This window comes from Sturnus vulgaris, chromosome 5, assembly GCF_052056855.1.
Source record: "Sturnus vulgaris isolate bStuVul1 chromosome 5, bStuVul1.hap1, whole genome shotgun sequence".
Lineage (NCBI taxonomy): Eukaryota > Metazoa > Chordata > Aves > Passeriformes > Sturnidae > Sturnus > Sturnus vulgaris.
This window is the reverse complement of record NC_142247.1, coordinates 59,451,934-59,465,586: the sequence shown is the minus strand read 5'-3', so window position 1 is coordinate 59,465,586 and position 13,653 is coordinate 59,451,934. Positions and strand designations below refer to the sequence as shown.

General features: G+C 38.1%; 1 protein-coding gene across 1 annotated transcript in view; it reads left to right on the top strand.

Annotated features, from left to right (window-relative positions):
• Positions 1 to 12,908, top strand: part of GRAMD4 (GRAM domain containing 4) — a 75,296-nt gene extending 62,388 nt beyond the window's left edge. Inside the window, exons 14-19 of the mRNA XM_014868954.2 lie at positions 1,079 to 1,233; positions 4,932 to 5,079; positions 5,519 to 5,612; positions 6,662 to 6,746; positions 8,389 to 8,457; positions 9,018 to 12,908. Coding sequence (XP_014724440.1) covers positions 1,079 to 1,233; positions 4,932 to 5,079; positions 5,519 to 5,612; positions 6,662 to 6,746; positions 8,389 to 8,457; positions 9,018 to 9,119 — 653 coding nt within the window. The 3' untranslated portion in view covers positions 9,120 to 12,908. The remainder of the gene's footprint in view (positions 1 to 1,078; positions 1,234 to 4,931; positions 5,080 to 5,518; positions 5,613 to 6,661; positions 6,747 to 8,388; positions 8,458 to 9,017) is intronic.
• Positions 12,909 to 13,653: the final 745 nt, after the last annotated feature.

Genomic DNA, 13,653 nt, shown 5'->3' with positions numbered 1-13,653 from the left:
GCTTGCCATCATTTGTCATGACCATTTTGAAAGCCATCTCAGTGCATAATACAAAATGACTGGAAAATGCTTTTACTTCTTGAAGATGAGAAGTCTATGATGAGCTGTTAGCAGAACTCAGACTGTCAGCTATAAAGCTTCTGGAAAATCCTATGTGTTGAGGGTTTTTTTCTCATACATCCTTGTAAGTGAAATATGTGGCATGACACGGGAGGCATGAAAATGGCAATGTAGGAAAAAAATAAAAGACTTAGTGGGATTCCTGGTAAAACTTCGGAGGATGGGCTGGACAAAACGAACAGATTACTGTGGGTCTGTTACAGATACTCAGACTCAACTGGGAATTGAGAAAAGGGTTCTGACTGCATCATGAGACTTTTTGCTAAGATACGAAGCTCTATGCCGTGAAACAAGAGCTCTCATTTTTTTCGTTAAAGTAATGATACAATCAAATGAGTATTACTTTTAGTGGCACTGAACTTCAAATTCTGTTAGCCTGAACATAAATGTAAGTTTGCTTGACACAGCAATTGAATTTAGATGTGTGAGGAATAATTGTTTTACTCTGATTCTTAGGAGATAGGAATTGCACTCAGTGAAGTTTTGAGAGAGTGTTTTAAGCCCATTTTGAATGGCAGAATGCAAGGAAATAACTTGTGTAAGATAAGAGTTGGGACTGGAAAGATAGAGTTTTATGCAGTACGTGAGAGCCCTCTGTTGCCGTTAAAATTCTTGCAGGAGCTCCATAGTTGAATGCTCTGGTATGGTTTTGTTTTGGTAGTATATAATATTTTCAGAATGCTTCTGGTAATAAGGAATCTATATATGTTTGAATTATTCAAATGCTCTTCTGCATAATAGTGGCTATGTAAATGTTTAAAATGGGGATGGGAAGGAAAGAAAAATAATTTCTTGCTGTTAGAAGAAGAATCAAAATAGTGAACCCAGGAGAATGGTTTTAACACTGTGACTGAATATACAGAATTCAGTTTCATTTATGAACATTTGAAAATATGATCAAAACAATGATGTTCTTAATGCCTCTTCAGCATTCAAACTGAAGTGACCTTTTTTCCAGGGCTCTATGCTGGAATCAAATTTTTCCTTATTGATTTTATCTTCAAACGGTGCCCCAGACTAAGAGCTAAGTATGATACTCCCTATATTATCTGGATAAGTCTCCTGACAGATCCTCAGCTCAAAGAAAGATCTAATGCTACAGTGTCGAGACGGGTAAGGGTAATGAATCTTTTTGTTCCTATGTTCTCAGCCTCTGAAAATCATATCCCTTTTCCTTTTCTCCAGTGACTAGAGCACATTAAAGAGAAAGTTAATTAAATCCTTACAATCAATGTTAGTTGATTTTAATATAAATTCTTTTATTATTTTCAAGATTCACGGTTTTCTATGGATTCTGTTTCTTGTATGAAAGGCATCAGTTATCAAAAATGTGTATATATATATAGATATACTGTGAATCATGAAGCTAAATACACAGATATAACGCCATCCATATTCATACCAATTTCTTTAGCATTCGTTCTGTGTAATTCTGTTGTCAAATACAGTCTTTTTGTATCCGCTTTCTCTATTCTTAGACATTCTTTTTCAGTGAAAATTCACATACTTAGGTAAATTGAAATGCAGTTAGTTAAAAAATAGATAAAGGCTTGAGTATAATATGCAGTCTACTAATGGGATAATCATTTACAAAGGTAGTAAGGTAGTTTTATTTAGACATTATGTCTCATGGTTATTTGTATTAGATGACCTTTTAGCATAGTGATGATCAATGACTTCACCATGTTCGTACTCCAACAGTACGTTTTCTTTTTGTTAAAATATCATCGTTAAATCACTAAGTATTGCTTTTTGTGCATCTTGGTAAATTATTTTGGGGCCTGGCATGTTAACTGAGTCAGGGTTTCCATATCCCTGGATTTGTCAATGTTTATTAGTTTAAAAATTGAAATAGTTGTAGTAAATCTTGAGCCTAATCCCGTTTTAGCATTTTTTTAATGCCTGTTAGTACAATATCTAATTGCATTGATGGAGTTTCTGAGTACTGTCTGAATTGCACAGTACTGAGCAGTAATTCAGCCTGGCTATACAACTGGAGAGCAAAAGGAATAAGCACATGAACCCTCAGTGGTTAAGAACAAATCTGGGACTTGAAGGGGGGTGGTGGAGCAGAGGGTGGTAAAATAAACTGCAGCACAATTGAATATTTCAGAAGGAAGTGGACAAGGACAGTCTATTACAGAAAGTGAGTCTTCTGTTCCTGTTTTCTAAGGGATGAGTAAATAAGCACTTGAATGAAGCCATTTATGGCTTCTCTTGCTTGCAGAAGATGATCTTAAAAGCTTCTGCGCTTCTCCCACTTACAGATTATCTTTCACATACTGTGGTAGATGTGACATCATCTCTAATCTGCCTTAGAGGTGGCAAGATTCTGAACTGCTGAACTTGAGTCCACAAACTTAGAGAGTAATTATTCCTTTTGTCTTTTCTTCATTGCTTTAGCTTTGCAAGTAGAGACAGGGTTTTGTAGTAACAGGTCTAGCTTGGTGGCCTTGGCTTGTCTTCCTGGAAAGAATGTGCAGGACTGCATTACCTGCTTCCAAATGTCTTTGAAAACTTCAACTTGATCTCAGTAGTTTTAGAAAAACTTTCTTGCCCCTTGAGAGATTTCTGCAAACCTCATGGTATGAAAAATGGATTTTTGTCCTAAAAGGTACAAACTGAAGAGGTTTTTTCCTTTTTTTCATAGAATAGGCAGAGCCCAAAAGCATGTAGTGTCAGCATGTGTGCATTTGCTTAGACTTCTTATCATTAAATAGTGTACAAGACAGAGTAAACTTAGACACAATGCAATATTAATTGCCTGTACCACCACTCTGACCTTGTGTCCTTAGATAACTGTCCTGACAACAGTATCTGATGGGTAAAGGTTGTATATCAAAAGCTGATGACAGATCAAGTGAAACGGAATACCTCCAGGTTGCTGGTGATGTTTTTAGACAATCAGGATTCTTCCAGTGTTACAAATCCAATCACTTCCAGTTAGATTTAGGGCTTATCAAAATGCTTTTCTCTTGGTAAATGACCATTGATTATCTCAAGCCTGAGTGGTAAGAGGAAACATTTGCATGTGTTAGGCAGGACTAGAAGTAAGGGCAGAACTACTCACATTTTCAGCCACCAGATGAGTAATGGTACTGAAGTTTAAACTCCATTTTTGAAATCTCTTTATGTAACAGGTAGGTAGGAAGTGGTGTAGCAGAGAGAAGTAGTAGTCCTTTTTCCAGCACAAAAAGCTTTAGACCTGTTGCTCTGGTCATTTTTATGTTTTGGACCATGGCGCTTCACCTGGTTGTGTGCATGTGCAGCCAAATAGTTTGTCTAAGAAGGCCTTCAGAAAATTCTTTTCATCTTTAGTTGCACGCAGATTGTTGAAGGAGCTGTGATTATCTTTGGTTCCAGGAACTCAGCACTGCAGAAGTGAGACAATATTAATTACCATCAGCCATTTGCCTTCCATGTTAACTTATTTTTCCCCAAGGTATCATTGTCTTACAGGTACCCTAAAAAGGTGGATGGCAAATCCCTCTGCTGTGCCTGTTCTGTCAGTCTGGTTTGTAGTTAGTGATTGCAGTTCACACGTTTTCATTTGCTTTGGATTTCTTTTCTTAGTCTGTAAATCCTGTGAAGTGTTGAGTGCTACCAATTTCGTGTGAAGTAACAAAAAAAGCAGCTGAAGGCTGGTTGGCCTTCAGCAGCATTGAGCCTTTACAGAAGAGGAGCTTAGTCCTGAGCTTCCATGCTGTCAGTTTGCCAGTTGTTTGTTTAACTGCATGTGCGTGGTAGGGCTAAGAGCAGAGCTGCTAGTGCCAGCTTTTGGAATCGTGTGGTGCCCCACCAAGATGGAAATGAAAGTGCAGGCAAGCTTTCCAGAGGAAACTGCCTGCTGTCCTTCCAGAAGCAAGGCTTGTTGCCAGGGCAGTCTGCAGTGGTTAAAGAACTCTGTTTAAAAGTAGATTTTACTCAAGTACTTTGGTTTCCATATTACCTTTTTTCCTTCCCAAGGATGCTGACAACTACTCAGATTTTGTTTTATGTGTCAAAACTCTCAAAATTCACTGCAACTTCAAAGCACAGGAAAGATCAATGGTTCTAATGCAACCTGAATAAATTGAACTGGTGTGCTCTAACCACTCATAACTTTTTCTTAATTGCATTCATTGTATGTAGTGTCTTGATTTGTGAGCAAGATCTTGCAGTGCCACTCGGTTCATGTTTTATTCTGTGTATTATACTGTTAAATAGATTTCACTTTTTTTTCTTTTTTCACTGTCACATTTGTGTCGTTTGTTTCTTTTCCTGCTAGCTGTCAGGGCATGAAAAGGTATGGATCATAGTGTGGAAAACTTCCTTTCATATTCAGCATTTGTATTCATAATGAGCTTATGCAGTTCTGTGTGGCTTTTTTTTTTCTTTTTTCTTTCTAAACTTCTTTTGTGCAGTAATACTTTGTTTATATCTTGAAGGCAAGCCAAGTACTAATAATATATTGTCTGTTAGTAGTCCTACTAGTTACAATCCTTGAGTCTGTTTGCTGTGACTTAGTTGTATCTAATAAGACATAGCCTTTACTGTAGAAAAATGGTGGTTTAAGATAGGTGCATTTAGCACTATGTGCTTCACCCCAGCAGAGTGTGTCTCAAAGGGCAGCACTTTGAAAGGTTATGTTCAGGTACCATATTAAAGGCTTGTGTTCTAGCAGCAGCATAGTGCAGTAGTCCAAAGTTAATTTATGGAAGTAGCATTATAGTTTTGGGTTTTTTTAGAAAGAGTAGTTAGCTAAATTATTTTTAAGAGTGTAGCTTAAATTTTGCTGCTCAGATCTTGGAATCGGGTTTCTTTTTCTGCAGCTTCAAACAGCAGCCTCCAGGAGTTATGTGGGTACAAGTGCCCCAACTGGAATAAGCAAAGATGAAGACACAAGTCGTTTTCATACCACCAAGAGAGGAAATTTCCATGAAGTTTTTAACCTGTCAGAGAATGAACGTCCTTTGCCTGGTATGATGCTACAGGAAGCCTACATTAGTAGAATACTTTGTAAAAAGCCAAGGATAGTTTAAAGTTGAATTCCTTTTCTGTGCATTGTATAGGTGTAAGCTTTTGATATAAAAGTCCTGCTTTAAATTAGGATGAATGGAGATGGTCTCTTTCATTCCATATCGTGGCAGCTCTTTGAAAGAGTAGACAGCCTGGTGTGCCTTTTATGGTTATGCAAATCCAATTGTCAAGTTAAAGGGAATAATTGTGTGGGTGGTTTTTATTTTGTGGTTTTTTTCCAAACAAGTGTTAAAACAGATGTTACGATGTCTAGAACACCTGATTTAGGCTTTTCTTTCTAAGCACTTTTAGGTATCTAAAGTTTAATATTCAGTGTTTTCTATGGGGATAGTGCCCGTCTCTCTTCTTAAAGCAAGATTTCCTGTTACAACTTTTTCAGTGTGTGAAAATGGCTGGCGCTGTTGCTTGATCAACAGAGATCGGAAGATGCCTACAGATTACATCAGGAATGGAGTTCTTTATGTCACAGAAAAGTGAGTCACTGCACTACACACATTTCTTGGGAGGGAAATTGGAGACATTAAAGCGTTTGAATCTACAAAAGGGTCCTTTAATAGTGTTTTGAAACAAAAATGCCATTTCAAGATGCTTTGCAACCTCAAGGAAGCGTCATAGGAGAGGAAGAGCTGAACCTGGTGTGTGGCTGTGCTTGACAGATTTTGCCTTGGATGTGCTTGCATAGGAATGCAACGTAGCCCTATCTAGACAGTTGTTAGTAGCTGCAGTTCATGTGGATAATATGCTAACTGTACAGATACTAGAAAAGAAACCTAAAAACCTAAGTGTACTTTGAAAACTGTGATCAACAGCAGTTTGACAAATATTCTTAGTTTGGGGTTATTTTTAAACAAGCTGAATGTATAGCTTCCTTGAAATACAGCAACAAATGAAAACGGAAAATTAGGCCTTGGTTTCCAATTTTTATGGGTGAGTGGTTTTTTTTTTAAAATTCCCTTGCTTGTCTCCCAGGACTGAATAACTGGTCATTACTGTTTGGTTCTTGCACTGAAATTCCTTTGGAGTGTAATGAAAGGAAGTAAAGCTCATCTGTATGCAATGTCACCTAGTGATGGAGGCCACTCTCCAGTGTTTAGAAACCTGAGCTTTTGTCTGCAGCACAATAACATGAAACTAACACAGTGTTTCTCATTAATCTTCTTTTAGGATGGTGAAAGATGTATAAGCCTTTTGAGAGTTGGTATTTCAGCTGTTTAAGGATATATGTCCCTTGTGTGTCTTTAAAATGCTTGTCAGGTTTAACCATTCAGTGCAATAATATAAATGCAAGAATTTTTGTGTGTGTATGCATACTGTATGTTCTGGGCTTTCAGACAGACCAGCCAGTTGCTAGAATTTATAAATGCTTATGCTAAATTAGAAGGTGTAACTGAACTGAATGTCTTTTATTTTGAAAGTTATTTTAAACCATGAGATTTCAAACTTCAGAAGAGACAAGAGGATATTTGAGAAATTTATTTTAAAACACTGTATCAAAATGAGCATTTTCTCTTCTTGTTTTCAGTTACTTGTGCTTTGAAAGTTCCAAATCTGGCTCATCAAAAAGAAATAAAGTTATAAAGCTGTCGGACATAACAGATATCCAGAAGGTATGTCTGGTTGGTGTTGTAAATAGGGGAGAAAACTGGTTTTCTGTTCAGCTAGTCATGTTTTGCATTTGTGCTTTTATTATTTTGAGAAAGCATGCTATTGATAATTTGGATAAGTGAAATGTAATTCTTTGATTATGAATGTTTCCTAGAACTGCTTTTTCAGACTCAGCACAAGCAAACTTGCTATGAGCAGGAAGACAAACTAGTTTACTAAACCCTTACACTCCTGCATTTTTTTTTTATTATTAAAGTTTTGTTGTTTACTAATTCCAGTGTTGACCAGAGCTGTGTAGGCATTAAGAAGATCTATTGGTAGCAGGAATTGTGTATTACTAACTTCAGTTTGGGTGTGGGTATTAATAGATTCACCATCTCTTAATCTAGGTACCTTAGAGGGAGGCAGAATTGTTGTCAGTAGAGAAAGTTAAATCATTGGAATAGTGAAACTGGGATGGGCAGGCATTTCATCTAGTTGGGAGCTATCAGTAACAGAGGCAAGAAGTGGAAGATTGGAAGCCTGGCAAGGGCAATGTCCTTCCTCTGGTTGAGGAAGCCACACAGACAGCCCTGCTTTCTGCTACATCCTGTACCACAGATTAAATCATGTTGAGCAAAGAAATACCTCAGCCTAGTGTTCACTACTGTATAAGCACCTCCAGATTTTCAAATTAATCCTTCTGTTTCTGTGACATGTCTATAAAGCAGACAGCTTATGCTCAAATTGAACATTCCTACTGGAATTAATAATTCATATTAATGGATTTCATACATCATACTTCAAGTAATGTTGGTTTGTTTAGTAGGCCTTTACTGCCATAAAGTTTCTTTGGCATCTGTGTAGTATTTTTAATGAAGATGAGACAAGGATCATGCAGTCAAACATAAAAATGTACTGTGCCTGGTTTTATTTGGGGGTGGTCTGACTTGGATGTCACTTTGTCCCTGTGAATACTCCCAAGTTCAGCCAACTGTATTCCTCCCCATCTTTATGGACTTTCTTTCTAAAAAAACAAGCAAACAATCCATGTGTGGCACTGGGTGCTATTGTTTAGTTGACCTGGTGGTGTTTAGGTGACGTGGGTGGCCAAAGGTGGGAGCTCTTCTTCAACTTCAATGATGCTGTGACTCTGTGATACCCTGTTTTCTGTCTAGTTTTGAAAAAGAAGCTTTTTCTGGTGTGCTTGTTGTTCCTCTAAAGAGTGGATGGCTGTGACCTGTAGGGGAAGCTGTGGGTGATGCACACAGGCCCATCTCAGGTGTGCACAGAGCTGGGCTGTGCCCTGCCCACCCCATCCAGCTGCCTGCGGTTCCTGCACCCCGGCTGGGTCAGCTCCTGTGTGCTGAGCAGGACTGATGCTCACTTTGGGGCTGGGGCTGGTTCCAGCAGGCTGGGCATTGCTGCAGCACCTGGGAGGAAGTGGAGAGAAGGGTCCTGGGTGTCCAGGTGAGGCTGAACCCAGCGAGCCCAGGAGAATGAGACTCCAGAGAATGGCAGCTGGCTTCATCCTGGTTTTGCTAGAGGTCTCTTAGTTGTGGCTGGGAGGACATGCCAGTGATGAATTGTGTAACCTCTGCAGCATCTTGTGCAGTTGTTCAGTACAGAAGGTATCTTATGTCTTTGTGTGTGGCTTTTTTTTAGTATAAAGTGCTCTCTGTTCTCCCGGGATCAGGGATGGGTATTGCTGTATCAACACCATCTACACAGAAAGTAAGTAGCTGGCTGTATCTGTATTGCTGTGTTGGATTTCTTACTCTTTTTTTCGTCCTCTGGTTAGCACCAGCATAAAGGCTTTTTTTATCCCCTTATGCCAGTGCTGGCTTTTTTTCTTCTTTTTTTTTTTTTTTTTGAAATTCACTTGACTATTATTCAGTATGTTTGTTTTCAGAATTTTAATGAATTAAATATTCAGCTTGTTCGACTGCATCTGTAGGGTTTCATTCTAACACTTCAGAAAGATTTTCCCCACCATCCTACATCAGGAGTATGCAGTCTGCTATGTAGTCTGAAACAAAAAGCTGTTGGCTTGGGAGTATCCATGGGGAAGGAGGCTTTGAGGTGGCCTGACCCTCAGATGAAGTTTTTAAGGAAGTGAAAAACATTAGAGAATAAGTCACATAATCAATGATTTAATAGAGAAAAGGATTATTTTGTTTTTATCAATGCTTTTCTAGTACAGTTAATCTGTTCCTAGTGACTTGACAAAACTTACCTAGAGGAAATTTTTTTTTTTTGTGGACTGACATGATGTTTTTTCTTCTATCATTTAGCCTTTGGTGTTTGGTGCCATGGTACACAGAGATGAAGCTTTTGAGGCAATTTTCAGCCAATATGTGAAAATAACATCTGCATCATCCAGCAGTGAAAGCTAGTGTCTTATCTTGGAAGAGCTAAAGGAAACTTTCTTATTGTATGACTTGGTAGTGAAAAAAATGAACATCCTCATCTATTTTGCAATAATTTTTCTTGTCTGGTGGTTTATATTCTATCTGTTACATAAACCAAGTGTATTTTATATATGCCTTCATGTTTGTTTTTAAGGTTTTTGTAAAAAAAAGACAAAAAAACCAAATGAAAACAGTGAAAGTGCTATCATCACTATTAGCCTTGCACATTAAGCACTTTTAATGTTTATTTACTGACATTAAAAGCTGGGAAGATGCTCGGAGACCTGACTATATAACAGATTGATCCCTTTATCTCCACTGATGTCACTAGGGATACATTCATCCCTTTATCTTAGTTGTTTTTCCCTGAGATGTGAGAATGATGACTGCAGCAGCCTGAAGTCTCCTTCTTCAGCTTTGAGATTTTAATTGGGTCCTTTATTAAAACTGATGGCAACACCAAGGAAGTATTAGCTTCTTAGTATTTTCATATCCATACAACTGCATTTAAAATAACTCCTCCTTTCTAATTTTTGCATTGCAGAAGGATGTTTTACTGGTTTGGTTAACTTCAATTTTTCCTGCACAGAGATGTTTAAATTACTTGTACAATGAATTGGAGGAGAAAGTTTGTAATAATATCTTCCTTTCCTCATTAATCAAAGTAAGAGGAAGGAAGGCAGGCAGATACTTTTTATAAAAGAGGGCACCAAAATGTTGTTCCTAAAATGTTAGGCATCTTATAATTATATTTCTATAGGTACTTGTCCTAGAAGGGCTCAGCTGTTGTACATGTTGCATGTACAAGGTGTTTGTATGTTAATGCATCAAAGACTTGAAGGGTTTTTGTGTTGGGGAGGTGGGAATGATTAAACTAAACTCAGATATGACGTTTTATAATTTGACTCTTCTTTTGAGTTACCTTGTGATTAAAAAAATGTTATAATACAGCAACTGAAAGCACTAGTTCCTCTCAAAGCATAATTTGAGGAGCGTTGGTGTTCTTCTGTCTTCCCCCTTGCAGAATTAAGTTTTAGTAACAATTAAACCCAACTGCCAGGTAAAACAGGAAGGCTGCACTCCTCTAAACTCTCTCAGGCTTGTCTAGCAGCAAAGCACAGATTGACCTTTGTCTTTAATATTAGAAATCTTTTATACTCTGTATAATAGCACCCATCTGAGAGGTTTAGAATTTTATTTGCATTTTCATGAAAGCACAGTAGGAGTTATGCCAAGCCTTCCAGAGTGTCTTTTCCTTTGCCATGTCTTTTGAGTTGAGTACTGTGGATGTCTACAGACATTATATGAATGGCCCTAAAAAAAGCAATGGAGATGCAAATTCTTATGTAAAAATGGGACTTAATTTCATGGATTTTTTTCTCTGCTTTTTTAAACAGGAATTTCCTTTCTTTATAGGGAAAGGGGTAAAATGAAGGAAGAGAGAGGGGTAGCAAACACCAAAGGGTGTTTAACTCTTAGCACAGTTTTAAAGTGTGTCGATAAATGCAGGAGTAATGAAGACAGTGGAGGCCAAACTGTCCAAACTTTATTTTTAGTCTGGCCATGAAGAGGTAGGATATGAGAACTTGATAGAAATTATATGACAAAGTACTGTTGAATACCGTAATTTGGGTGAGTGTTGTCAAGTGAAACACTGATGGGGTATGCCCTGGGTGGAAATGTAAGCAAGAATAGGGGAGAAACCACTGTAATGGCTAAAATGCAGTTTTCAAGTTCTCACTTTCGAGTAGCACTTGAACATGACCTGAAAAATGGGTGTATTTCTAATACCACCTTTGGTATGCTGAAACTCAGGGCGTGGAAACTTCAAATACAAGTGAAGCTGGTGTGAAATCCATTTTGCCACCGTTTTAAGTGGATTGTAGCTTGACAGTTTATGGTTTCATAACTTTACACATTCAGATTATATGTTTAAGTAAAAATTCTTGATTTAAATCTTTCTCATCAAAACTACTTCAAAATCAGTTAATATTTTTTTTAATAATTGCTACATATTATAATTTGGTTTTTCTTTATAGAATCTTCCTTGAATAGCAAGCGTGGCTAAGAAATAGGCATTAAAATGGCTTAATGTTACATAAATCTTAATCAGATTCATTCATTTTGTCTTAAGAAAAAGTCCCTTGGATGTGTTTTAAGGTTATCCTTTTTTTTTTTGAAGAAACAGAAAACTATATTTTTTACAGAGAGCATGCTCTTTTTCTTATTTTTGTATCATTTTTCAAGTGTAATTTATACCTTCACTCTGATCACAACAGCAGTTTCAGTAGGAAATCGGTTGACTTGCACTTATTACCTCCTCCCCCTCCCACCCTTCACTGGTTGACCCTCGTGTACAGGGTTGTCCTAGATTCTGGTTCCTGGAGGAGCTATTGGATCTATACTGATGGTGCCAGGAAATTAACCATACCTGGGCTTTGTAGAGGGAGAAGAGATATCATTATCCTTTTCCCAGACTGAAATGCCTCATATGTACAATATACTCTTAAAATTTATTTTCTGAACAAAGAAATTAGAAATGTCTTATAAAACCTAATGTTCTGACGTTGGAAATGAATGCACACTTTGTGTGAACTTAAAAGTTAGCGATCCTTAAAGCAGCAAACCTAGTGCAAACTGCAATGCAACATTGGTTCTAATACAGAGAAAACAGACTGGATTTCTTTCATTTGTTTGTTTTGTTTTGTTTTTTTTTTAAATAGAGTTGTAATATAATTGACAGACATCTGTGTACATATTTTGCAATTTCACTTTACATTGGGTTATCCGGTTTCCCTGCTGCACCCGTGGTGTCCGTGACTTCAGAGACTGAAGGAAACCCTCGTGTGTTTACTCAGCTTTTCTCCTGCTGCACCCTCAGGTCTGGAGGGCAGGAGGGGATGGGCAATGAGTGAATGTATACTTGACTTGTGTAATTACACTGAAGCTCTCACCTTGAATTCCAATCTTCCTACTTAGCTTTGCAGTACAGCCTGGTGCACTTTAGAAACAGGCTGGGTCGGAACACTTAATGTAAAGTGCTTCTAAATAGCTGAAAATGTGATGTTCTTGTCATTCTGTCTGTCTGATTGCTGTTTATATTTGCAATTCTGTTAGTCTGTGGATGTCTGGATCATTCACACATAATTGGATTTAACTTCTTCAGAAGTTCTTTGTTGGTTTGAGTCCCTTTTAAAGACAATAAAAAAAGGGAGATGAAAACTGACTAATTCTTTATCACTGACCATTTAAATTCAAAAGCGAAACAAGCTGGAATATGAAATCATGCCTTTCTGTGCACTGTAGCTTTCGTGAGGCAGGATTGAATGAAACAAGCTATGTATTAGTAGCAACATCACACAGGATGCCAGCAGCAAAACTCTACCTTCGTTCTGCAGACAAAGAGAAAAGGAATTTTACCCGACTGTGAAGAGATGAAAGGATGTACCTGTTTTTTGGCTACTTAAACCTGTTTGAAAACATTGGTAGTTTTTATTGAACTCTGTACATTTTGGCAGATGTTTAATTTCTACTAATCATTGAAATATAATGGATGTTAAAATTTTTATGTCTGAAGTTTGAGTCTATATTTTGAAAATGTAAATAATCCATTATCAGTGTAACTTTTGTTTGACAGAAGACTTATACTGTATGAATAATTGAAATAATGAAATTATTTGCCCTGTACATTTTTTAAGAAAATCTTGTTTGTTTAAAAAGTCTTGTATAAATTATAATTTTTATTTAAATAAACCTAAAAATGCTTTGTGCTAATGCTTCTTGCAAACTTCAGTTATTTATTTATCAAAACTACACCTGATTTCTTGGAATGAAGTGAGTTAATGCTTTTTGGCAGATTCACAGCCACAGGTCGGTCTCGGGATGGAGGCAGTTGGGTGTTACTGCTTCTGAAGCCAAGGAACTTGTATTTTATTTTAAATAATTCCATTACTTTCTCGGGGAGTGTATGTATGTTTTTGGTTAGGTCTTTCTGTGAGTACATCAGTCACTTTGTAGATACATTTTTAATTTAGTGAACGAAAAAGCAAGCAGTGATTTCTAAGATGCCCCTGCAGGAGGGCATGGATGACCCAGGACGGAAAGGTGGGAGTTGTACGAGCTCCATCAGCCAGAGCTCCCCTTCCCTGCTGCAGGTGGCCACTGGAGGAAGGGATCCCGAGGGTGCTGTGCTTAGCAGAGCATTCCCTGATCAGGAGCAGCTGTCCTGCAGCTTCTGTGTCCTCTCAGCTGTCTGGTGACACAGCCGTCCCTGCAGTGCTGTGTCTGTGTCACCTGTACCATGTCACCTGTAGCCCTGCTGGGGCGAGTGGCCGGGCTCCCTCATCCCGGCTGTGCTCCAGGGAAGCTGTCCCGCTCTCCTGCTGTCCTGCGTGCTTCTGCAGCATTCCCAGGCTTTGTCTGCCCTTGGCAATGTAATCCCAGCGCTGAGCTGCCCAGTCACCTAATCCACACCCGTTTGTTTGTCTCTGCAATGCTCCTTTCTGGTTTGGCTCTGCTG